Below are 27,850 nucleotides of genomic sequence, written 5' to 3'. Positions count from 1 at the left end.
TTGAACATTGCACACTGGGGCGACACGACTCGAAGAACACCACACTCAGATGACTGCTCCGCTCTCCCTCACAGCCAATTAGCGTTTTGCAACGTTCCTAGACAACCAATTAAACTATGCAAATTGCATGCATGCTGTGCTCATGGCAGTCTTGTGAGCTTACAATGGCTTTTCCCCCCACTAACGACGCCACCGTACATACCAAAAAGTAAGCAATGCAAATGTGATTCACTTTTACTGTATGTTAATCTTGAATGACAAACAAATTACATTACGCCATCATCATAAAGTCAATGTAGGAAAGCAAGCACACAATGAATAAACACAGACATACAGCTGCCACAAACATAGATACCATCAATGTACAGGAGAAATGCAATGCTATTTTCTTGGCCTGGTGCTTAAGAATATCCCTTAATATTATAAGAAGTTCTACAAAAAATATATTATATAGAAGCGGTTACATATATATCAAATATCAACTTTTATATTCCACAAAAGTAATAAAGTCATACAGGTTTCGAAAAACATGAGAGTGAGTAAATGATGACAGAATGTTAATTTTTAGGTGGAGTATCCCTTCAGTATTGGCTATTTCACAGTGGCATTGACTCTGGCTTGTAAGACTGAAACAGTGGCTTGAGTTTCAGCTGCTTTGCTCAGATGTGGTATTGGTCATGTTGATCACGGCTACTTTAATGATCCCCTTAGTCTTCGACATGAGCTGGTCACATTTGAACAGATCCATGAAGGCCTGCTTAAAGTCCCCCGACAACGTGTAGAGCGGCAGGTTGAAAATTATGTTGATTACAGCGATCGGCCTCGAAAATATGTAGGCGGCGTGAACGCCACGGTCCAGCATGCAGTCGGTTTCCGGAGTGAGTTTCGTGTAGATTCTCAGAGCTCGTAGCACGTGATAGGGAAGAAAGCAAACAATAAAGCACGTCAATATCAACACGATGAGTCGCCTTGCTTTAACCCGTTTCTTGCTTCCCATATGAGGACCCTTCTTTAGCTCTACAATGATGCGCCAATAGCAAAGACAGACCACGACCAGAGGAACCAAATATCCCAGTACGGTCAATGCCCAACTATATGGCCAGAAGATTTTTTCGTCGTTGCTCGCAAAGTCCAAGCAGTATGTCTTAATGTCCGTTGAAACCGCGTTAAACATGTTAAAAATCTGACTTAACTCGGCCACCATAATGACCCAAACCAAAACGCAAGCCAACACGCCCCATCGCTTCTGCTTGATGCTGTGCATGTGCAACGGATGCACGATCGCCACGTACCGGAAGATGGCCAGACAGGTGAGGAAGAGGATGCTGCCGTAGAGGTTGAAGTGGAACATGAATCGCGCAAAGCGGCACATGACGACCCCCAGTGTCCAGGTGTCATTGAGGACGTAATAGTAGATCAAGAAGGGCAAGCTGACCATAAAGAGAAGGTCAGTGATGACGAGGTTCACCATGATGATGGTGCTGCTCTTCCAGGGACGAACTTTGAGCGCGTAGACCAGCAGAGCGATGATGTTACCCACAACGCCCACGATGAAGATCGCACCATACGTGGCGGGCAGGTAGTAGCGCTTCATGAGATTGTCCACGTCGGTGCAGTTGTCACTCGAGTTGTTACTCGAGCCGTAGTAAATTTTACTCGCCATAGTTGTTCTTGCAGAAGGAAACATACAAACATTGTTAAAGAGCGCACATCATGCAAAGTAGAAATTGATAGCATTATTATTATAAACAGATGTGCATCTATCCAACGAGATGCAATGAAAGAAGAAAAGGATCCACACCAAGTAGGTGTGAGTGTCTGCATTAAATTTAGTAGTGTCAACCATATTTTCTATAAAATAATAGAAATAATAGCTATAATTAAAAAATAATAATAATATTAATAAAACAAATATAATTAAAAATGTAATAATTTGCATGGTCTATCTGAAAACTCGATTCTGATTGGCTGGAAGGTGTGCAATACAATTGTTTAATTTAGTTTTTAAGTCAGTTTAATCACCGTTTCGATATTAATGCGATTGACTCTTTGATTGAAGCGCACACACATAGGCCTACTGTACGTCACTCGCACAGAAACATTAAGGAGCAAAAACACTTGTTGTAAACGCTGCCCGTGACTTTTATTCATAAATTAACTTCACTGCTACTTTATCGTTACATTATATTACTTAGAAAGGAGGAGTAACATTGCTGTTTTTGAAGTAATTCAACTCACAGACTCAGGTAATTCACACGCATCTCAACAAATCATGGAATAAAATCATGAAATGATTTTAATGTAGAGGTAAAGAACCAACCAACCAATGCAAAGCAGAGTTTGAGTTACTATCTCAAGTTCAATCCGGTAAATTTTAATTTGATAGCTAACTACACCGGAACAAATGACTAACGCACTATTAACATTCTAGTTATTAACAAACAGGCAACTCTGATGAACTAATTGGTAAGTAATAGTGCATAGTCAAATGTGGTAGTTTACTATTAGCTCATCAATAACTACTTTTTTTTCATAAATCCCAGAGAACTATTAATAAATACTATATACAGGTTTATAATTAATTTGACAGTTTCACTTTATTTTGATGGTCCTTTTAACACATTCTGTTGACTATATGTTGCAACTGCATATCTACTAACTCTCATTAGAGTATTAGTAGACTGGTTGCGGTTAGAATAAGTTGACATGTAGTTGCAAAGTTACTTATAGTCAGTATAATGTCTGTTGAGGAGCATCACAATAAAGAGTTAGCAGATATTAAGCAGAGGGTCTACTAATACTCTAATGACTGATAGTTGACATGTAGCTACTTATAGTCAACTGAGTAAAGTGTTACAAAATAAAGTGTTACCAATTTGACTAATGCAAATAATTCTAAAGTGAAGACCATGGTAACCCATAAAACCTTCAGAAGGAATTACTAGTTATTTGGAACAGTATTCTAAAGTGAAAAGCATGATAACTGTGCATTATAATTGGAGGGTTTTGTTACCCTTCTTAAAATCGTATGCAATTTTGCTTCTAAGTAAATGTATTGTTTAAAGGATATGTTTACTGAACAATGAGAAAATACTGAGATGCAAATATACTAGAAGAGTAAGAGGTGAATACTTACAATGTGGTCTGATGCTCCTCATCCAGCCGCTGGTTCCTCAGAGAAACGAACTGTGGTGATCATGAGTTTAAACGCCTGAGCTGATCCTCCCTCTTCTGATGAGCAGTTCCTGGTAAATCATCTATATATTCATTTGCATTCATTTATGTCTCATCAAAACACACAGGCAATATGATCGGTCAACACATGATGAGAAAGTGCGTTACTGACAAGCCCACATTAATTCCATTGCTGTCAATGCTTAATGAACACAATGACCTATTTGAAGATTTGTATCACTCATCCAAGATGCCAACGATTATTTTGTCGCGTGTGTTGCATGATGAACAATGTTTTATTAACAAAGTTCGGGAGGAGCACGTTCAGATAATTAACACAAGTGGAGAGCACTCAGCAATCAATGGTAAGAGGTATACTGTTGTGCTTTCTCGTGTTGGTTTCTCAGTGTCAGTGGAGGCGTGAAGAGAAGCACACAACAAAGAGAGTACGTTCATGAACTTTACTTTACTTATTAAGTCACAACTTTACATCAACGGGGGTTTTATTCTCTTGCCCAGCGCTGATGGGTTTATCTACAACCATCCGCACCGGAGCCTACGAGCATCTGACGCTAAACGTAAACAAGCAGTGAACTAATCCCTACGTAATGATGTAGCCACATCTGATTGGCTAATAAGAATACATTATGTATACTAGTAAAATAACTGTAACAAACAATGTATTTACTGAACTAACACTATAACAATACATTCAGCAGTCTCACCTCAATCCATTGACAGTTTAGCAGCATCCCTCCACCACCCCTTCTCCACACTTCTAGTTACATACGGGGGGAATACTCTGGGTTCGGGCCGAACTCCGAGCTCGGAGCCCTCCCCTCGGACAGCACGCAAAATACACATTAAACTTTGTATGTAAGTGTGAACTCGTGAAACTGATCATGTAGAGGACAGACAGGTCAGATGTGCGGGTCGAGGAGCAATTATCATACGAGCTCATTATGCAGTTTTACGAGCACTGTGTCAAGATAAATAAATGCTGTCCAGATTGTTACACTATCCATCCTAAACAGTTTTCAAGATAAAAATTAGTGCATCCCAAAACGGAAGTTAGTAGACAATAAAATGCCAATGGTGCTTGTTTTTTTCTGGTGGATTTTAAAGTGTGCATCGCTTTTTCCTTTTAGGTTAAAATAAAGCATGACGCCAAGGGTCATCACTGTAAAAAGGGATATGATCAAAAAGTCATGGAGAAAAACTATCTGGAAAGTCCTCGAATTTAACCACTAGAGGGAGTAATACTCACACTTAAATAACAACTGAAACCCTATACAGGCATGATATAATAGGCTATATACAGTACCAGTTTTTTTTTTATGCTTCTGAAAGAAGTCTCTTCTGCTCACCAAGGCTGTATTACATCACTGTTAAACGTTTGAGGAAAAAAACGCCTAAAACAATAAAGTGTGTAAAAAGTTTGAAATAAGGTATGAATTGTGACAAAAATCTTTTAAACACACCCTATTTTGCATCTTATTAGTGTTTGATGGAGGCTTCACATTTCCTCTTCCTTTACTGTAAAACAAATAAACATAAACATCAGCTGGAATTCTGTGGAATACTGTTATCCAAGAGCAAAGACTCAAGTGAGTTTAACCAGTTACTCCATTCAGACCGTATGAATGAGCCATGTGTGTTTTGTGAATGAGCCAATGTTTCAATCAGGTTATGTAAAACAAAGACTATTAATTGAGCAACTTAGAGTAAAAATGTTCTGAATAAAATAGCATCAGTTTGTTTGTTGAGAAGTTTGAGTTTCACTGTAGAGTCAATTGTGCCATGCAGATATTATTCAAACACAGTTACTGCTGTTTTGAATGTAGTACTACTGTACAGTGCCATTGCACCGAATCTCGGGCCCTATGCAAAGATAGTGTGTGGGGGCCCCGTAGCCATCATCCCATGATCTACGCTTTTTTTTAAATAAATGTGTACAACTATATATAGCACTAGAAAATTGATAGAAAAATGGTTGTACTGTAGCCTGGCAAGCCAGACCTACATCAAGATGTTAGGTCTGGCAACTCACCATAGACACGCTCAATCCGAGGGGCAGGATAAACGGCTGTCTTTCAAATTCCCTCTGCACGCAATAGGACAGTGCTTCAACCAACCAGAGCGTTTTCCCAACAGCGGAGCTAACGTTAGTGGATAGATTTAACTTTTGAATCTGGCCAGCAAAACTACGAACACATCTTCCTTTTTTAAAAATGACTTTAGTGCCGTTCTTTGCTCTTTTCTCAAAGAAAAACTTAACTCCAAGTCCTCCAGAGTCGCGGGCAAAGCCGATTCGAAAGACTGTTCGCCAGCAGCAGCCGCCATTCTTTGTTTTCAAGTAGCAGGGAACCGTCGCAACTCTGTCGTCATTATGTTAAGCCCACCCCGCCTACTCTATACATGACGTGATTGGCCTGACCCAATTTAGGTTTTTCCAGAACGAAAGTCAACGGAGAGTTGCTAGACTACCCTGGCTGCAAAATAAATTTTGCGGCCGCTAGGGTGCGTCTAGATTTCTAGGCTAGTTGTACTGTAGTGTATATCATTAATAGAGTATAACACTCATATTTTTATATGGGGCCCGGGGCCCTCTGCTAAGGGCTGTCCGGTCCCTGTATGACCGGAGCAGGAGCTTGGTTCGCTTTGCCGGCAGTAAGTCAGACTTGTTCCCGGTGCCTGTTGGACTCCGGCAGGGCTGCCCTCTGTCACCGGTTCTGTTCATAATTTTTATGGACAGAATTTCAAGGCGCAGCCAGGGGCCGGAGGGTGTCAGGTTTGGGGACCACATGATTTCCTCTCTGCTTTTTGCGGATGATGTTGTCATGTTGGTCTCATCAGACCAGGACCTCCAACATGCACTGGGACTGTTTGCAGCCAAGTGTGAAGCGGCTGGGATAAGAATCAGCACCTCCAAATCCGAGGCCATGGTTCTCAGTCGGAAAAGGGTGGCTTACCCGCTTCAGGTTGGTGGAGAGTTCCAGCCTCAAGTGGAGGAGTTCAAGTATCTCGGGGTCTTGTTCACGAGTGAGGGAAGGATGGAACGGAAGATTGACCGACGGATCGGTGCAGCTTCTGCAGTAATGCAGTCGATGTACCAGTCTGTCGTGGTGAAGAAGGAGCTGAGCCGCAAGGCGAAGCTCTCGATTTACCGGTCGATCTACGTTCCTACTCTCACCTATGGTCATGAGCTGTGGGTCATGACCGAAAGGATAAGATCCCGGATACAGGCGCCCGAAATGAGCTTTCTCCGCAGGGTGGCTGGGCGATCCCTTAGAGATAGGGTGAGGAGCTCGGCCACTCGGGAGGAGCTCAGAGTAGAGCCGCTGCTCCTCCACATTGAGAGGGGTCAGCTGAGGTGGCTCAGGCATCTGTTCCGGATGACTCCTGGACGCCTTCCCAGGGAGGTGTTCCGGGCACGTCTCACCGGGAGGAGACCCCGAGGCAGACCTAGGACATGCTGGAGGTGTCTCCCAGTTGGCCTGGAAAACACCTCGGTATTCCCCCGGAAGAGCTGGAGGAAGTGTCTAGGGAGAGGGAAGTCTGGGCGTCTCTGCGACCCAGACCCGGATAAGCGGAAGAAGATAGATGGATGGATGGATGGATTTTTATATGCTTTTAAATAGAGCACCCCAGTATATCATTAGACATACAAATTACAGTTTAACAATATTTAATTGGAATTGTGTTTTATTAACAGACATTGTGCTTTGTATTCCAAACTATTTAACAGTGTAGATACCACTACAAGCAATTATTATTATTATTATTATATTTTTTTTAAATGTTACAAGTGTGTTGGATTTGTAGTTGCCTGACTACAATCTGGGTTTACATTCTTACTGGACACTCATTCTCAGCAACATTAATAGGAGCTCTAGCTGCAGTAGCATGTTGTGATTTGAGTGTTTAATGTTTGTAATAGTATTTGATTTCATGAGTCATGCACCCACTCTGGGAAAAGAGGTGGGGTCCCTGTGCCTCTGCGTCAATCTAATCCTTCTCAGAGGGTTACTTTGCACAGTAGCGCAGGTGATTTGAGGATAATGGTGAGAGCTCTTCCTTCGGGGAACCCTCATCCCTCATGCGCTCCGCAGCCAGTGGAGCTCCCTCAGGAACGGGCTGGACCATCTCAAAGGTGTGTACCAGTCGTCTCATTTCCTTCCCCAACGGCCGGATATCGATTGCTACATCGAAGGGTGAGTCTGACTTTTTTCACAGCCTGAATGTGCTGCCCCATTCAGGAACCGTAGCGTTGTCCGAGTTAATGAGAAATGACGGCTGTGCTTTCCCGGGTCACAGAGAGGATCGGGCTCATGTGGAATCCTCCACCGTGTCCTGAGCCCTCGACGCTGGTTGATTGGCTTCTCTGGACGGTTCTCAGCGCCCCGCCCAGGTGCCTTTCTTCCTGGAGGTGCATGAAGAGATCACTTCCCCCCTCACCACCCTTGATGGCAGGCAGCTAAAAGGGTTACACATCGATTTCCCCTTGGAATGCCCTAACTCCACCTCACGGGGGAATCTGTGTCTCCCTTCAGGGGCCTGTGAGCACTCGTCTGGTCTAACCGGCGAGGCTTATCAGGCCTGTGGGGAAGCCGCTTCTAGCCAAGGCACTGAAACAACTGCATGAGGGTGGTCACGATCCAGAAGTTCTACAAGAACTTTGTACCGTGACAGACCTCAAGCGACGAAGGTTGCTGCGCGGTCTCTGAGTCGTGCAATGTCCAAACTAGTGGTCCAGGAATGCCATCTCTGGCTGTGTCTGGCAGACATAAGGGGTATCGACAAAGTCAGGATTCAACAGATGCCACAAAGCAGCGCAACTGATGCAATTATCTCATACCAAAGTGAATTGGCTCGTTTCATCCGATGGAATGTCTACGGTCCCTCCTTTAGGGAACGGGGGTTACATACGTAACCGAGATGTTTTCCATATTTACAGTTTATCTCTAAAGATTTTTCACACACTTTTCGTGTTACTTCTGTGTTTGGAGTATGATAAGAGTGTTATGTAGAAATAAGTTGTTTCTCGTTATGTAGGAAAATGCAGACTCCCGAGCAGCAAGCATCTATTTACACAGAATAAACAACGGCATCACTTGGTCTCTTTGGAAAGAAATTTTCCAAATTGATTTCCCTTCCTATGTTTACTTTCCACTCCTCCTCTTTTTTCCTGATCTTTGTTTGAACATTGCACACTGGGGCGGCACGACTCGAAGAACACCACACTCAGATGACTGCTCCTCTCCGGCGAGTCCACTCTCCCTCACAGCCAATTAGCGTTTTGCAACGTTCCTAGACAACCAATCAAACTATGCAAATTGCATGCATGCTGTGCTCATGGCACAGTCTTGTGGGCTTACAATGGCTTTTCCCCCCACTAACGACGCCACCGTACATACCAAAAAGTAAGCAATGCAAATGTGATTCACTTTTACTGTGTTAATCTTGTATGACAAACAAATTACATTGCGCCATCATCATAAAGTTAATGTAGGAAAGCAAGCACACAATGAATAAACACAGACATACAGCTGCCACAAACATAGATACCATCAATGTACAGGAGAAATGCAATGCTATTTTCTTGGCCTGGTGCTTAAGAATATCCCTTAATATTATAAAAAGTTCTACAAAAAATATATTATATAGAACCGGTTACATATATATCAAATATCAACTTTTATATTCCACAAAAGTAATAAAGTCATACAGGTTTGGAAAACATGAGAGTGAGTAAATGATGACAGAATGTTAATTTTTAGGTGGAGTATCCCTTCATAAATTGGTTATTTCACAGTGGTATTGACTCTGGCTCGTAAGACTGAAACAGTGGCTTGAGTTTCAGCTGCTTTGCTCAGATGTGGTATTGGTCGTGGTTTTGTTGATCACGTCTACTTTAATGATCCCCTTAGTCTTCGACATGAGCTGGTCACATTTGAACAGATCCATGAAGGCCCGCTTAAAGTCCCCCGACAACGTGTACAGCGGCAGGTTGAAAATGATGTTGATTACAGCGATCGGCCTCGAAAATATGTAGGCGGCGTGAACGCCACGGTCCAGCATGCAGTCGGTTTCCGTAGTGAGTTTCGTGTAGATTCTCAGAGCTCGTAGCACGTGATAGGGAAGAAAGCAAACAATAAAGCACGTCAATATCAACACGATGAGTCGCCTTGCTTTAACCCGTTTCTTGCTTCCCATATAAGGACCCTTCTTTAGCTCTACAATGATGCGCCAATAGCAAAGACAGACCACGACCAGAGGAACCAAATATCCCAGGACGGTCAATGCCCAACTATATGGCCAGAAGATTTTTTCGTCGTTGCTCGCAAAGTCCAAGCAGTATGTCTTATTGTCCGTTGAAACCGCGTCAAACATGTTAAAAATCGGACTTAACTCGGCCACCGTAATGACCCAAACCAAAACGCAAGCCAACACGCCCCATCGCTTCTGCTTGATGCTGAGCATGGGCAACGGACGCACGATCGTAACGTACCGGAAGATGGCCAGACAAGTGAGGAAGAGGATGCTGCCGTAGAGGTTGAAGTGGAACATGAATCGCGCAAAGCGGCACATGACGACCCCCAGTGTCCAGGTGTCGTCGAGGATGTAATAGTAGATCAAGAAGGGCAAGCTGACCATAAAGAGAAGGTCAGTGATGACGAGGTTCACCATGATGATGGTGCTGCTCTTCCAGGGACGAACTTTGAGCGCGTAGACCAGCAGAGCGATGATGTTACCCACAACGCCCACGATGAAGATCGCACCATACATGGCGGGCAGGAAGTAGCGCTTCATGAGACTGTCCACGTCGGTGCAGTTGTCACTCGAGTTGTTACTCGAGCCGTAGTAAATTTTACTCGCCATAGTTGTTCTTGCAGAAGGAAACATACAAACATTGTTAAAGAGCGCACATCATGCAAAGTAGAAATTGATAGCATTATTATTATAAACAGATGTGCATCTATCCAACGAGATGCAATGAAAGAAGAAAAGGATCCACACCAAGTAGGTGTGAGTGTCTGCATTAAATTTAGTAGTGTCAACCATATTTTCTATAAAATAATAGAAATAATAGCTATAATTAAAAAAATAATAATATTAATGTAGCCCTTCCTATCCTGCTCATAAGAGAATGGGCCCTAGGTTCGTTTCAGATATACTCTCGTATGTGAGATATTCTGGATTAAATATATGGGTCACTAAAACACCTTAAACTTAAAACTTGGACTAAGACAATTACCTAAATTATGGTAACTAAACTAACTAGATGAATGGCACATTCTACTCAAAATCACAACAGAAACCTTGTTGTAAAAATAGCAAGTTCCCACTTTAATTAAATCAAATAATTGTAAATAAAGACAGAATAAACTAAATGAAATATCTGTGCCCTTTGGTTAGAATGCAAACACCAGTATACAATGACAGTTCAAAAAAACCAGTGTTTTCTTCAGAAATAAAATATTTCACAAAATGTCTCACTTTTATAAAAATAATAAAAGCCGGCACCCCTTATTAGAAAAACAAACGTGGCAGGCCTGAGTCGTGGCTCGAGATCGTTGGAACCCAAAAATTACAGGTCCGTTCTCTCAACAGAGTTAAAACAAAAAGAAACAGAGAGATACCTTTTCCAAGCACAATGTTCCAGTCAGTTCACCTCAGTCCAGATGAGAATGTAAGCGCACACAGGTGTCCACACCGATATCCACACGATCTCTGATGCCTATCCAACGTTGCCAGAGGAACTCTGAGCATCCCGGGTAGCTCAGAGCGCTATCTGGTTCGCGTCCTCTCGTTTCCAGGTCGGGAACTGACGAACAGCTACGTGGCTAGCTGCGTTAGCTAACAGCTGCATCCACTCAGTCCGGTCACATTTCTCTTAGCCTTTAGCCCGCACTTAGCTAGCACGGCAGTCTGCATGTAATCGACAGTAATAAACTTCGTGATGAAATTAACTGTCGCTCACAACTATCACTTGTCACTTACAAGATTATCAGGCTGACTATAAAAAGTACAAGTTATCAGAAGTTCAGCATAACAAGCTGTTCAATGCACAAACCGAACTGTTTAATCCACTTTCCCTCACATGCGTCTGTCCTTCCATCACTCTCTCTCTTCCTGTCTTCACCCCCTCCCCTCACAAACGTAAGGTCACATGACAAAACAACCTGGTTTTAACATTATTATTCTTCCTCTAAAAGAAAATAATGTTTTCTCTTTTTGGTTTTTACATTATGAAATAAACTAACGTTCTCTTTTACAAACACAATTTAACATGAATTCAACCATTTTTTAAACACAATGAAAACAGCTGATTTTTAACCACATCTTAACATTATATTCTTTTAACACGTTTTTAATCAGCCATGAACTATTTATTTAAATGTGTTTTAACATTTCAGCTGGGTTACACCCTCCCCCTTCTAATAGTCTGGTGTCCTCAACAGACAACAACACCTCAAACTCTACTTTAGGAGAAAGGTAAATATTCCAACAGCTTATCTCAATTTAATTCTTTCCAATCTTAATAACCACACCTCTGTGTATGATAGTGATTGGCTGATCTCTAGCTTTACCAGGCTCATCATAGGTTAACCTTACTACTGGTTTGATGGGTCTTTTCAAGCGTGTTTCAGTTTTATTAATCAATGGCTCTGGTGTTTGACTAGCATCTACTTCTGCAGACTTAAGAGCACTGTCATCCTGACTTTCATTTGGTTCATCTTCTGGCTCTTCAGAGCTCTCTTGTCCCGTCTCCTCCAGATCCCCATCAGTTTCAGGAGTAGCATCCGGATTGGGTCCCTCCTCCACATTATCATCCTCTTCAGAGCTCTCTTCTGACAGAGGGGGATCCACATCCTCCTGCATGTCCTTTGAAAGGTGTGTAGTCAGTCTGGTCCTGGGAGTCTCTCGGAGATTATAGCAAGTCCTAGTAGGTCTGTAGTACTCTGAGTCGGAAGAAGAATCAGCACTGAGTGGCTCAGGGAGGACAGTGCCAGGTAAGATCAATGTCTGTTTTCTGGAAGTCTCAGTTCTGGTTCTTGCCCTGACACATGAGTCATGATCCACCTCTGCTTTTGGAAGTCTCACTAGCTGTCCTATTGGCAGAATGTGGTCTCTGTGAAGCGTTTTAACACTTCCCTTCCCATTCTCAGGCCTGAGCTTATATACAGGAAGATTTGGCATTTTTCCAATAACCAGGTAAGGCATAGGATTCCACCTTGTTTGCAGCTTGTGTTTGCCTTTCAGCCCCAAGTTCCTGAGTAACACTCGGTCACCAACGTCTAAGGACTGGAAGCTAACCCTTTTGTCGTAGGACTTCTTATTCCTAAGATGAGATCTATTAGCCGTTTCTGATGCCAGCTGATAGGCTTTTTGCAAGTCCTCTTTTAACTTTGCCACATAGCGGGAATGACTGTCTACATTCCCATCCACACCCGTTCCAAAGCACAAGTCCACCGGAAGCCTGGCTTCCCGGCCAAACATTAAGTAATAAGGTGAATATCCTGTTGAATCACATCTAGTGCTGTTATAGGCGTGGACCAAGTATGGTACATGTTGGCTCCACTGACACTTCTTGTCAGGTGTTAGCGTTCCTAACATAGAGAGCAAGGTTCTGTTGAACCTTTCAGGCTGCGGATCCCCCTGCGGGTGGTAAGGAGTAGTACGTGACTTACGAATCCCCATCATCTTTAACAGATCTTGGATCAGTCTACTCTCAAAATCCCGCCCCTGATCAGAATGGATCCTAGTTGGTAGACCATAATGCACAAAGAACTTGTCAACTAAGATCTTGGCCACCGTTTGAGCTTTCTGGTTCTTTGTGGGGAAAGCTTGTGCATAGCGTGTAAAGTGATCAGTTACAACCAATACACTGCTCATTCCTTTTGAGTCTACTTCCATGGAGAGGAAATCTATACACACAAGATCCATTGGTCCCCTGCTGGTAATCTGGTGTAAGGGAGCTGTTCTTTGATTAGGGGACTTGCGTGTAATACATTCTCCACAGTTTTTAATATACTGCTCGACATCTTTGGCCATCTTTGGCCAGAAGAATCTCTGTCTCAGCAGGTCAGTTATTCTTTCGATTCCGAGATGTCCCAAATCATCATGTAAGGCCTTTAGAACAGTGTCACGATACTTGGTCGGCAAAATGAGCTGATTGACGTTCTCCTCTGAAGGCAATTTAGACTGGCGATAGAGAAGACCAGCGTTCAGAGTTAGTTTATCTTTCTCTCTTTTCAGTTGGGAAAACTCTGGATCATTCTCAACATGTTCTGGCCATTTATGATGCTGGACAGCCTGGAGTGCAGGTCCAATGACTGGATCTTCTTTTTGTGCATGTACTAGCTCATCCTTGGATATGTGTCTCAAAGCCTCAAGCTCCATGTGCATGGGGAATGAATAGATGTTTGGAATGCATTCTGGGGGAGCTCCTAGCTGATCCACATAGCGGACTGAACCATCTGAGGAAGTAGGTAAGCTGACTCTTTGACAGATCGACTTCACCCCATCCTGTGATATGGTTTCCCAATCTAGGCGGGAATCATCATCCGGAAAATGTCGGGAAAGAAGATCGGCATCTATGTTGTGCTTGCCAGGTCTGTACTGCACATCAAAGTCATAAGTCGATAAAGCAGCAAGCCATCTGTGTCCCACTGCATTCAGCTTAGCAGTTGAGAGCACATATGTCAAGGGATTATTGTCAGTCCGTATGGTAAACCGGGCTCCATACAGGTAATCATGGAACCGGTCCACAACAGCCCATTTGAGTGACAAAAACTCCAGCTGGTGAATTGGATACCGTTTCTCTGACTGACTCAGCTTTCTGCTTGCAAAAGCCACTGGTCTTAAACCCTCTGAATGCTGCTGATAAAGAACTGCGCCAACTCCCTTTAAGCTGGCATCCACATGAAGGATATATGGCTTCTCTGGGTCAGCAAATGCTAGCACCGGGGCATGTGTTAGACAGTAGATGATCTGATGGAAAGCATCCGTGCAGGACTGATCCCACCTTTGACCAAATGGCTCAGACTCCTTCAGATAGCTCTTGGAGGGATCTTTGTTTTGTTTTTTACTCTTTTGTGTCGGAGCATAGCCTTTGGTTAGCTCTGTTAAGGGTCTAACTATGGAAGCATAGTTGGCTATGAATCGCCTATAATACCCGCAAAACCCCAAAAAAGATCTCAGGGTCTTCAAGTCAGTTGGCCGGGGCCAGTTGGTAACTGCTTCAATCTTTGCAGGATCAGGGGAGACGCCTTCAGATGACACAATGTGCCCGAGGTACTTTACTTTTGGCTGGCAAAATTGACACTCATCCAGAGAAAGCTTCAGCCCAGCCTCTCCGAGTCTGTCGAGCACCTTAAGTAGCCTCTCCTCATGTTCCTCTAATGACTTCCCAAAGACGATAATGTCATCCAAGTAAACAAGAACCTGTAGAAGGTTCATGTCACCCACTGTCTTTTCCATTAGCCTTTGGAAAGTAGCTGGGGCTCCTGTTATTCCCTGTGGCATTCTCTCAAACTGAAAGAACCCCAGCGGGCAAATGAACGCCGTCTTTTCTTTGTCTTCTTCGGCCATAGGTATCTGGTAATATCCACTTCTCAAGTCCAACACAGAAAACCATTTGCTGCCAGACAAAGAGTCTAATGCATCATCGATGCAAGGGGTGGTGTACTGATCCGGTATTGTACGGCTATTCAGTAACCTGTAGTCAACACACATACGTATGGAACCATTTTTCTTTCTGACGATGACTATTGGTGATGCGTAAGGGCTGCGAGACTCTTTGATGATGCCTGCGCGCGTGAGCTCTTGAAGATGTTTCCTTACGTCATCAATGTCAGCTGGTGTCAAACGTCTGGACCGTTGCCGGAATGGTCTGGAATCAGACAGACGGATGGTGTGCTCTACCCCTTTAGCTTCTCCAACCTCCCATTCCTCCATGGAGAACACATGTGATCGTTGGGACAGCTTCTGCCGGAGTCGCTCTTTCCATTCCTCTGTTACAGGAGAGTCTCCAAAGTTGATCAGGGTTTTGTCAAAGTCTGTTGCGGTTGTCTTTTGGAAAGAGACAGTAGTGACACTCTCAGTAAGATACATGTGCCCTATGACAGTACCCTCTGGTATAACCGTCTCCCTAAGGGACTGATTTTGGACTAGAATCTGGAAGTTGTTAACGGTTACTGCATTGCCAGGCACAACCATGGGCTGCAATAGCACACTAGCTGGAAGTGGTGCTGAAGGGGATGTGTCTACCATCAGGATCTCTTTATCAACTTCTTGCTTAAACTCAACTTTACAGCTGACCTGTAAGTCTTGCCCAGGGGGAAGTGTGAGGGAACCTGGACCTTGCCATGTAACACAACCAACATCATCATCATCGATGGTAAGTGAAGCTAAAGTTGGGGGTTTAGGCATGGTTTCACTATGAACATGTATGCCAAGAGTTTTGGTGATGTCAAGACCCTTTTCACTGCAGCGCTTGACCAGATTTCTGACATGACAGGTATTTGTTCCTATTATGACTGGTGTCTGCTCTTCAGACCTAGGACTGGGGCAAATGAGAGCAAGAACTGTTACAACCTCACTGATTCCAGTAACATCTGCAGGGTATTCCAGATCTACCAAACTGTAGCCACGGTAAGGATAGCTGCTGTTGGATTCACTCAAACCCCAAATGGCCAAACCAGAAACAGAATGCACGGGGACATCTGCGAGGTGCTCTTTGTACCAGGACTCAAAAATAATAGTGACCTGAGAGCCACTATCCATGAGAGCATTACAGGGATGTCCATTTACTTTCAACTTTACTAAACTGGGGGGCCCGATCAAACCTTCAGGAATTCCCGTTGTGACAGGCGTGTTTACAACACTTCTTTTTACATCACAGACTACTTCAGAAGGTGTGGTGTCTGTAACAGGCTGGTTTTCTTTCACAGTTTTTAGGGCTCGTATCAGCTTCCTTATGACCTTGTTTTGGTTTTCTGGGTTGTGGCACTTTGCAACAAAGTGACCATTCTCCCCACACCGGTAGCAAAACTGCTCATCGGAGGGTTTGAGGATCTGGTGGGGGTTCTGGGGGTTCGGGAACCAGCTTCCACTGCTGAGACTGAAGGGTTTCTGACAGAGGGCTCATATGTGTTCTCTTTCTTATGTAGCTTTTGCTGCAGTCTTTTGACTTGTTTCTTAAGAGCCACTAACTCTGAGTCTTGGCTTGGTTCACCTGAGAGTGAAGGGGTCACAGGCGAGGGATTGGAGAGTTCTGCTCTAGCTTCAGTGGGTTTGAGGGCCAGAGCAGCCACCATTGACTTGAGCTCTTTTACCTCAGCTTTTAAACTTTGAATCTCGGCCTGTTTAGCATCAGCTATTTGCTTTGAGCGCACTGAATGCACTGAAGTGTTGAGCTTCATCCTGGATGTTTCATACTCCTCTTCATGGCGAATTTCACACAGGAGTTGTAGAAAAGTTGGTGGGTTATCCTTCCTCTCCCTTAACCTTAACTGAATTAGCATCAAGTCAGAGGCGACTGCGCCTTTCAGTAGTTGGGACAAACGGGCTTTATCCTTGTTGCTGGGCAAAACACCTTTTCTCTGTACAACTTTAGACAGAGACCGCTCCAGGCGTCTAAGGAAATCAGACAACTTCTCCCCTGGTTGCTGGTACATCTGTCGAAAAGCAAAATACAGATCATCTCCACATTCAGCAGTTCCAAACGCACTCTCCAAGGCCTCCAGATATTCAGCTGGACTTGAATCAGGATGAGAGTCTCTTACAGCCTTAACTACTTCTAGTGCCGGTCCTCTTAAACATTCCATCAGCCTGCGCCTTTTTTCTCTCTCCATGCATTCGCTCTCCTCCACCATGAGCCATGCCTGCTCAAGCCAGTGATCAAACTGCTCCTCCCCAGGTGGAACTGGCAGAAGTCCTGAGAAAATGCGTAGACGACGGTACCCACCTTCAGCAGGAGGTTTACTGGTTTTCTCCAACAGATCTCCCACCGCCTTTAAGATGGATTCAGTAGAGTTAGTGGGTGGTTGAGGGCTAGAGAGCAGGGCCTTAAGATCATCCATAGTCTTTCCCTCAGTCTCTAACAGCACTTTCAGTTTGGTACCAAACTCTTCAGGGGCTGGGTTGCTAGCTACAGTGATCAGGGGCCAAATTTCTCCACTCTCAGGATGCATCACTTCAGGGGGAATGCTAACAGTGGTGAGGTTCTCCTTAGTTTCACAGAGAACCATCAGGCTGCTCAAAGTGGTATCAAACATCCTGCCTCTGACACGCACACGTCCCAAGCACTTAATGGTTTGAACAACTTCTTCAATATGGGCTATTTCAACATCAGGTGGGACTATAACCATCAGTCCATGAGCCTCATACAGCCCTTCTCCTCTGCACCATCTCTTCAGCTCAGAAATGAGCTGTGCTCTGTCTGCCATTTTGCTCTGCGGTTTAACAGATTTTTTACTTTTTAAATATCTGTACTGACTGTTAAAACCCCAATACTAATCACAAATCACACTAATCCCAGCGGTGCCTCCAATTATGTAGCCCTTCCTATCCTGCTCATAAGAGAATGGGCCCTAGGTTCGTTTCAGATATACTCTCGTATGTGAGATATTCTGGATTAAATATATGGGTCACTAAAACACCTTAAACTTAAAACTTGGACTAAGACAATTACCTAAATTATGGTAACTAAACTAACTAGATGAATGGCACATTCTACTCAAAATCACAACAGAAACCTTGTTGTAAAAATAGCAAGTTCCCACTTTAATTAAATCAAATAATTGTAAATAAAGACAGAATAAACTAAATGAAATATCTGTGCCCTTTGGTTAGAATGCAAACACCAGTATACAATGACAGTTCAAAAAAACCAGTGTTTTCTTCAGAAATAAAATATTTCACAAAATGTCTCACTTTTATAAAAATAATAAAAGCCGGCACCCCTTATTAGAAAAACAAACGTGGCAGGCCTGAGTCGTGGCTCGAGATCGTTGGAACCCAAAAATTACAGGTCCGTTCTCTCAACAGAGTTAAAACAAAAAGAAACAGAGAGATACCTTTTCCAAGCACAATGTTCCAGTCAGTTCACCTCAGTCCAGATGAGAATGTAAGCGCACACAGGTGTCCACACCGATATCCACACGATCTCTGATGCCTATCCAACGTTGCCAGAGGAACTCTGAGCATCCCGGGTAGCTCAGAGCGCTATCTGGTTCGCGTCCTCTCGTTTCCAGGTCGGGAACTGACGAACAGCTACGTGGCTAGCTGCGTTAGCTAACAGCTGCATCCACTCAGTCCGGTCACATTTCTCTTAGCCTTTAGCCCGCACTTAGCTAGCACGGCAGTCTGCATGTAATCGACAGTAATAAACTTCGTGATGAAATTAACTGTCGCTCACAACTATCACTTGTCACTTACAAGATTATCAGGCTGACTATAAAAAGTACAAGTTATCAGAAGTTCAGCATAACAAGCTGTTCAATGCACAAACCGAACTGTTTAATCCACTTTCCCTCACATGCGTCTGTCCTTCCATCACTCTCTCTCTTCCTGTCTTCACCCCCTCCCCTCACAAACGTAAGGTCACATGACAAAACAACCTGGTTTTAACATTATTATTCTTCCTCTAAAAGAAAATAATGTTTTCTCTTTTTGGTTTTTACATTATGAAATAAACTAATGTTCTCTTTTACAAACACAATTTAACATGAATTCAACCATTTTTTAAACACAATGAAAACAGCTGATTTTTAACCACATCTTAACATTATATTCTTTTAACACGTTTTTAATCAGCCATGAACTATTTATTTAAATGTGTTTTAACATTTCAGCTGGGTTACATTAATAAAACAAATATAATTAAAAATGTAATAATTTGCATGGTCTATCTGAAAACTCGATTCTGATTGGCTGGAAGGTGTGCAATACAATTGTTTAATTTAGTTTTTAAGTCAGTTTAATCACTGTTTCGATATTAATGCGATTGACTCTTTGATTGAAGCGCACACACATACTGTACGTCACTCGCACAGAAACATTAAGGAGCAAAAACACTTGTTGTAAACGCTGCCCGTGACTTTTATTCATAAATTAACTTCGCTGCTACTTTATCGTTACATTATATTACTTAGAAAGGAAGAGTAACATTGCTGTTTTTGAAGTAATTAAACTCACAGACCCGGGTAATTCACACGCATCTCAACAAATCATGGAATAAAATCATGAAATGATTTTAATGTAGAGGTAAAGAACCAACCAACCAATGCAAAGCAGAGTTTGAGTTACTATCTCAAGTTCAATCCGGTAAATTTTAAGTTGATAGCTAACTACACCGGAACAAATGACTAACGCACTATTAACATTCTAGTTATTAACAAACAGGCAACTCTGATTAACTAATTGGTAAGTAATAGTGCATAGTCAAATGTGGTAGTTTACTATTAGCTCATCAATAACTACTTTTTTTTTCATAAATCCCAGAGAACTATTAATAAATACTATATACAGGTTTATAATTAATTTGACAGTTTCACTTTATTTTGATGGTCCTTTTAACACATTCTGTTGACTATATGTTGCAACTGCATATCTACTAACTCTCATTAGAGTATTAGTAGACTGGTTGGGGTTAGAATAAGTTGACATGTAGTTGCAAAGTTACTTATAGTCAGTATAATGTCTGTTGAGGAGCATCACAATAAAGAGTTAGCAGATATTAAGCAGAGGGTCTACTAATACTCTAATGACTGATAGTTGACATGTAGCTACTTATAGTCAACTGAGTAAAGTGTTACAAAATAAAGTGTTACCAATTTGACTAATGCAAATAATTCTAAAGTGAACATCATGGTAACCCATAAAACCTTCAGAAGGAATTACTAGTTATTTGGAACAGTATTCTAAAGTGAAAAGCATGATAACTGTGCATTATAATTGGAGGGTTTTGTTACCCTTCTTAAAATCGTATGCAATTTTGCTTCTAAGTAAATGTATTGTTTAAAGGATATGTTTACTGAACAATGAGAAAATACTGAGATGCAAATATACTAGAAGAGTAAGAGGTGAATACTTACATTGTGGTCTGATGCTCCTCATCCAGCCGCTGGTTCCTCAGAGAAACGAACTGTGGTGATCATGAGTTTAAACACCTGAGCTGATCCTCCCTCTTCTGATTAACAGTTCCTGGTAAATCATCTATATATTCATTTGCATTCATTTATGTCTCATCAAAACACACAGGCAATATGATCTGTCAACACGTCTTATTCATATTTGGCTATGGGAAAGTGCGTTACTAACAAGCCCACGTTAATTCCATTGCTGTCAATGCTTTATGAACACAATGACCTATTTGAAGATTTTTATCACTCATCCAAGATGCCAACGATTATTTTGTCGCGTGTTTTGCTTGATAAACTGATCGTGTACAGGTTTTGATTACTGTTTTATGCAATTATCATACAAGCTCATTATTTACGAGCACTGTGTCAAGAGAAATAAATAGTGCTGTCCAGATTGGTACACTATCCATCCTAAACAGTTTTCAAGATGAGAATTAGTGCATCACAAAACATGCCAGCGGTATTTCTAGTGGATTTTAAAGTGTGCATCGCTTTTTCCTTTTAGGTTAAAACAAAGCATGACGCCAAGGGTCATCACTGTAAAAATAATAATATGATCAATTAGTCATGGCAACATTACTTTAACTCATCAAAAGAAACGCTCTTTTTAAGTTATATGAGATTCAAATAGCTATTCTACACAAGGTCAAGCAGAACCATCCACAATGTGCAATATCCAATCATAGAACTCAAAGATCAACCCTTACCATATATGGCATATTAAGAAAAATAATAATAAGTAAAAGAGGCCAGAAGTTGATCAAATGTATGTGTGAGTCTTGAGTTCCAGTGTGTCCAAGGCCTAGTTCTTGTGTAGTCTAGGTGTGTCTATAATAAAACATAACGGAAAGAAGTTACACAAGGGCAGTCTTACACAAGGTTCATCAGAAGTGGAGCCTAAGAAATTAGGAAATATTAACAGCTGCTGAATGTAAGTTTTTACATTTTTACTTTATTTTACAGTGTCCTCACATGTACTTACCATAGAAATAACAGTAAATTATGCATAATTACATACGATTGACCCTCAACCAAAACCTAATCCTACCCTAACCCTATAGTAAGTACATGTAGTTACTTAATATTACTCAGTACTTAAATATATAATTACACTGTAACAATGACACCTTAAAATAAAGTGTAACCAACTATTTCTGCTATCAAATGGAAAAAAAAAGGTGTAAATAAATTGGAGTGCGTTTTACAAGGAAATACTATTTAAGTCCACAGTATTTTAATTCGATGTGTTACTTAACTCATTATTTTTGAAATTTACAAGCATTTTACCATAGCAATCATGAGTGAAAAATGAGTGAATATGGTTTTGTATTAAAAAACATTTTTTTGCAGGGCCATACCCAACATTGAGGTCTGGATCTCAGTTGTATTGTATAAAGGTTGTGAACTAATTCCCTTATATTAACTTTGGTGCTGCACAGATATTGCACAACGTCGAGATAATCAAACTTCTCATCTGATCGGTCAGCGCTCATCAATGACTCTGCAGTCTGTGTTTGGACATGTAGTTACAGTGCTTCATGACAATGATTTCAGACAAACTTCTGAGGCAGCGAAACGGTTTAATGGTCTACAGCAAATAGAGCGAGCTTTGGTGAAAACTAAAACAAAACGTACATTTACACACATACTGACCACCAACCCCAACTTTCAGACGCCATCTTTATTGTTTAGTGAAGCTCATTTGATCATTTGATTCGGACGTGCCTTGATGCCTCTGAACGCGTCCTCTGAAGGCAGGTTTTTTAAAGGCCCCCTGAAATCTAATTTTTTTTAGCTTTTAGTATGAATTAGCATTAAAGGCACACTATGTAGTTTCCGTTTTTCTCAAACAGCGCCCCCTAGAGTCGCTGTGGAGTACTTGTATTTAACGTTACTGTCGTAAATACCACTCGCGCAGAGCCGTCTCTGCACTCTTCCGACCCGCGCTTTCTTCGTTTTCTTCGTCGACTCTGCCATGATTCACGTCTGAAATGCGTGCTAGTGTCTTCCAGAGAGGCTGCTTCATTATGTTGTTGATGTATGTGACGTCGTGCCGTGAAGCAAGTCGTGATTCTCGTGAGATGTGTTGGGACGCCACTTCTCAAACCTGCATTGCTGGTATCCTGCTAAAATAAGCCGTCCAAAGTGAGTGTTAACATGGAGCAATATGGGTTTGACAACGCATCAAACAAAGCTGCATGTTTCAAGGCACTTCAGTGGGCCTTAAAGCTGCAGTCAGCAAATCTGGCAGATTGAGTGGACTTAGCCAAAAAAAAATATGTTTACAACCTTTCAACGTGATGACGTAGTTCCCTGTCCGTTTGTTGATCAGCTCTACAAAACTACTTTAGGCAGTAATTGCAGTTCATACTTAAAATACTCAATAGGCTACTTAAACACTTAATTTTTAAACATTTGTTTAAACATTTTTATGTTATGGACCAAATGATGCCCTCGATATTGATTACAAATGTCCTGATTCTTTATTATTGTTTGATAACTTTTAGAAAAAGTTCCATTTATTTCATTTTATTCCATTTATTCACATTAGTTTGTTCTTTAGATAACATGAACAATTGGCCATTTGTTAATCTTAATTGATGTTAATTTCAACATTTACTAATGCTTTATTTACATCTGTTAAAATTATTTAATGGACTTTAGCTAACATGAACTAACAATGAAAAGTTGCATTTTTATTAACTAATGTTAACGAAGAATAATAACTACTATTAAAAAAGTAGGCCTATTGCTTGTTGTTAATGTTAGTTCCAAGAATGCTGATATTTCACCATTATCACGTATTAAACAATACTGTACATGTCTCTTCTGTACATCCAGTTTATATTGTGGATCATTCGTTGCAACATTTAACCTGATTCTTGTGTTTAAAGGGATACTCCACTTTAAAATGAAAATTCTGTCATCATATAATCACCCTCATGTTGTTTCAAACCTGTATGAATTTCTTTCTTCTGCTGAACAGAAAGGAAGATATTTAGAAGAATGTCAGTAACCAGACAGTTTTTGGTACCATTGACTTCCATAGTATGAAAATAAATATACTATGGAAGTCAATGAGACCAGAAATTTTTAAGCATCTGTTTTGTGGCTGTGCTTGACAAATACTGACAAGGTTTTAAAGCTATTGTTATGTAATGTTTTGGTCTTCAAACATCTTAAAATGCACACATGTAGACCAGGGAAATCAGGGAAATTGTTTATTTTGCTGATCATGGAGCAACATTCCTGTCCGAAAATGTAGTTCTAACCCTTTCCATTATTAGGCTATCCCTAAAACCAGAGGGGAATGATAGGAGAAAAATTCCCCATCGTAAGTACACATTGATGGCCTAAGACACGAAACGAGCGGTTTGTGTGAGAAAACGAACAGTATTTATATAGTTAATATATATATATATATATTATATAGTATTTATATAGTTTTTACCTCTTGTAACACAGCCACGTCCAGTGATCTGAGGGCGCGGGCGCTTCCTGCTGTGTGACGAGTGCGCAGACTGGTGTATAGATATATACACTAGATGTCGCCTTGGCTACGGTAGTTTATTGGAACGAATGTCTTTAATGCGACATCTAGTGTATATGTCTATATCTAGTAATATAGATCTGGACGTGGCTGTTACAAGAGGTAAAAACGATATAAATACTGTTTGTTTTCTCACACAAACCGCTCGTTTCGTGTCTTAGGCCATCAATGTGTACTTACGATGGGGAATTTTTTAATTTGGACAATGGGGAATTGTTTTAATTTGGACTCTGTGGATGCTCTTTGAGACCGTTGACCATAGACCTGCATTAACGTTATATGACTGAGAGACAAGAACGGTTTGACCTAAAAATATCAAAATTGAAACTACTGCGGAAAAAAAGACACCTACATCTTGGATGCCTTTGAGGTAAGCTAAAACATACCAAAATTTAATTTCAAAGTGAACTATCCCTTTAATTTTTGTTTAAAATAGGGTTAGGAATTAATGACAGAATTTTAACTATCCCTTTCAAGTTTGGTATTGTAACAGTGCATGCTTAATTACTAAATACTTCATTATGTTCTTTAGACTACCAGTTCTGAAAAAGAGGCTACAAAAGGAGTTGAAGTTGGTCTTCTCATTGTGACTGAGGAAGGCGGAAGCAGTGAAGCACTTTTGGCAAAGGAGATAATTGATATCGCAGTTGTTCTGGAAGACATCATCATCATACGTGAGCTAGGAGATGTTGCTAATGCTTTTTCCTCACTCATGGGTCTTCTTTACCTTCTTAACATAGACTATCCCAAGGGACTGAAGTACACATTTGAGGTTATTCAAAAAGTTGTCATGGGCATCGGCAGTGGCAATTGTTCTGCAAAAGTTCATGGACTCCGCAACAAGTTGCTTCAAGACAAAGTTTAGTGGTTTAGTGACCAAGTCATAGCAACAGCAGTGTTCACTAAAGACTTCACACCACCATTTCCATATCTAATACATGGTTCAACTCGAAAACTAAACAAAAAGAGGCCTGTATAAGTTACAGAAGAGTTTAATTCAGAGGTTCTAAAAATGTTAGTAAAATGACATGTTAATCTGCTCAGAGATAACTACCAAGATGTTTGTGCAATTTAAATACAGCACTTAAGCCAGTTAACTTTATATTTCAGATTTCTATTATTGTGTACTAGAGCTCGTTTGCATTAATTTTTTAGATAAATGTTCATGTAACATGTTATGAAATTTCAATTTTCAGCTGTTTACTGTTACCAAAATGCTTGCAATTAACTACAGTACTTAAGCCAGTAAGCGTTTATATTTCACATTTTATTTCTATATCAACAGTTATTTGTAGAGTTTGCATGGATTTTTTTAGATAAATGTTCATGTAACATGTTATGAAATGTCAATTGTTCAGCTGGTACTGAAACACTTGTAATTAATGGTAAGGTGTTTTAACATTTAAGTACATTAATGGTAAGCATGATTTTCTGTTTTGAAATAATAAAAAAATTGCATTCAGCATGTTCTTCTATGCCAATGAATCATTTTTATGTAGTACTGTTAGAAAACAGAAACTTAAGTTGTGTGGACAAATTATGCAGTTCACTCTGTTGAATGAACTTAACATTCCAACTAAAATGAACTATTCTTGAAAAAGTAACCTGGCTGCCTTAAAAAAATAAGTTAATTCAACTAAATGACTAGTTCAGCCAATTTTTATGTTGTTTGGACAACTAATAATTATAAGTTGATTTAACAAGATACAACTCAAATGAACAGAAATGTTTGTTGGTGTCACTAATTTTATGTTGTCTCAACTGGGATTTAGGTTTACACAACTTTTAATGTCTCGTTGGAGTAACTAAAAAACGAATTAATTAAACTTAAATTAAAAAGTTGATCAGACTATTTTGTCAGCTTCACCTTTGTTACCCCAACGATTAATTATAGGTTTAAGGAACTCCAATACATGTACAAACAAGTGAGGTTTCTTAGCTTTCTTAACACAATATTTCAAGGCAGCCAGGTTACAAATTATTTTAAGTTGAATGAACTTGTTCGTTTTTACAGTGTAGTTTTAAGCCTAAACTTGACATAAACTGTAAACTTGTCTCTGATTGGATGATTGGAATGTTGTTCCAGCCAGGATCAACAAGGATGTTGATCCAGAAACATGTACTCTGTGAAATCAGGTTCACTGTTGCTGTAGGCAAGAGTTTGCCAACCTCTAGTGGCTGATGGTGTAACTGCAGGACATTCATCATGAGACAGTCAACAAACTTGTGCTAAATTCAAGCAGAGTAAACACAAAATTCATTCTGTCTGTCTTCATTTACAACACTAGATCTATCTATCTATCTATCTATCTATCTATCTATCTATCTATCTATCTATCTATCTATCTATCTATCTATCTATCTATCTATAAGGGAAAGTGCTCAAATTTGACCACTAGAGGGAGTAATACTCCCACTTAAATTAAAACCAAACCCAATACAGGCATGATATAGCATAATTCACAGTACTAAAATCAAAATATGTGTGAAAAGTATAAATTTTATTATTTAGCTGTAATGTGTTTTAATCTGATTCATTGTTGCCCCCTAACCACAAAACTAGACGCCTAACATGTAAAGTTGAACTTACTATGCAACTTCAAATGCAACAGACAGAAAGAAAACAGAGCAGTCGTATTAAAAAAAAATTACAAAATTATTTATTTTACTAAACACAGACAGCATTAAACCTTCCAGTGTCACGCTGAAAACTCAAGCAATCGCTGTGGTGATTTAGCCAAGTGAAATCCTCCGAGCATGATAGACTGTGGTTCAACTAAAATAGGATCCGATGGCCTATTTTAGGTGACTAGAAAATGAGAGCACGTTGAAAAGCAGGCCAGACTGAAGGACAGGCCATGTTTCTACATCAGAAGAAGGCGCTGGATCTATATGTGGATCCAGACTCTCTGTCGTGATCTCAGATCAGAATCAACTCTCTGATCGGCATCGCCAAACTCGACGCTGGGTCAGTTTAGTCGCTCAGGAGGGGCCGCTGCATTGATTTTTAGATTTTAACACTTGGACAGAAGGTGGAGACACCATAAGTGTTGAAGCTTGCAGTAAACAGCACTTATCTTGGCACGGCAACATATTATCGTCTTGCTGTGCCATTCCGCCCACAAATAATGTGAGGCGACCTGCTGTCAAACTGGCCTTTTAGTGCCCTGCATCGCACAAACAACTATAAAACCATAAACTGCATTGGGGGATGAGACCTTGTTATTCATTCAGATTGTTAGTGGCATCGACAAAAAAATATGTTTGTTACAGTCTGAACGTATAAATCAGCTGGTGTTTATCAGGCCTGAAACATAATCTATGCAAGTGTGTGAACGCAAATGCTATGACACGGATTTCACACGTCGTTGTGTTTGGAAATGTGTCAGAATGCAACTCGTAATGCAATGCAATGCAATGCAAGCATTTTTGCTATAGTGGCCATGAAACTGTTTATTTATGGCCAGTTAATTAAAAACAAATGACATCTTTATATGATAATAGGCCTACATCTGTTTTAATGACAGATATTGGAAAGTAACTTGCAATGCAATGCAAATGTGTTCAAAATCAAAAATGCAAGCACACTTATTCGCATATTGTTTAGTTTCAAAATGTGTTTCATTCTCAACGTTGACACAAGGGATGCTAATATTAGCGTAACCTAAATATTCACAAAGAGAACTGTTTATGTTATTTATGTATATATATATATACACTAAAAGCCAAAAAAAAAATCTATTTTGATTTCATGGGGACTTTAAAACGCACAACAGAGTGATAGAATAGTAGATAGTATCAAAATTGGCAATTGTTTTTTACATTTTTTTATGGAATACTGCAGTACAAATGATTTATCTGTGCACATCATTATTGTTTTTTAATCATGTGCCTCATAATCTCAGAATAACTTCACCTCCATCTTGCAGTGACATCTCTTCTCTTCTCTGATGATGTGGGCGGGGCAACCTGT

At 40.7% G+C, this 27,850-nt stretch overlaps 1 protein-coding gene across 1 annotated transcript; it reads right to left on the bottom strand.

Annotated features, from left to right (window-relative positions):
* Nucleotides 1-249: 249 nt before the first annotated feature.
* LOC311068313 (2-oxoglutarate receptor 1-like) lies at nucleotides 250-23,823 on the bottom strand. Its single transcript, XM_084090692.1, has 4 exons — nucleotides 23,779-23,823; nucleotides 21,035-21,155; nucleotides 3,137-3,245; nucleotides 250-1,670 (listed from the first exon to the last, which is right to left on the bottom strand). The coding sequence occupies exon 4, from the start codon at nucleotides 1,661-1,663 to the stop codon at nucleotides 647-649; it is 1,017 nt and encodes a 338-aa protein (XP_083946818.1). The 5' UTR covers nucleotides 1,664-1,670; nucleotides 3,137-3,245; nucleotides 21,035-21,155; nucleotides 23,779-23,823; the 3' UTR covers nucleotides 250-646.
* Nucleotides 23,824-27,850: the final 4,027 nt, after the last annotated feature.

The sequence above is a fragment of the Abramis brama genome (genome assembly GCF_963993115.1).
Source record: "Abramis brama genome assembly, chromosome: 2".
In the NCBI taxonomy this organism is placed as follows: domain Eukaryota; kingdom Metazoa; phylum Chordata; class Actinopteri; order Cypriniformes; family Leuciscidae; genus Abramis; species Abramis brama.
Note: the sequence above shows the minus strand (reverse complement) of the source record. Positions and strands in the feature narration are given on the sequence as shown.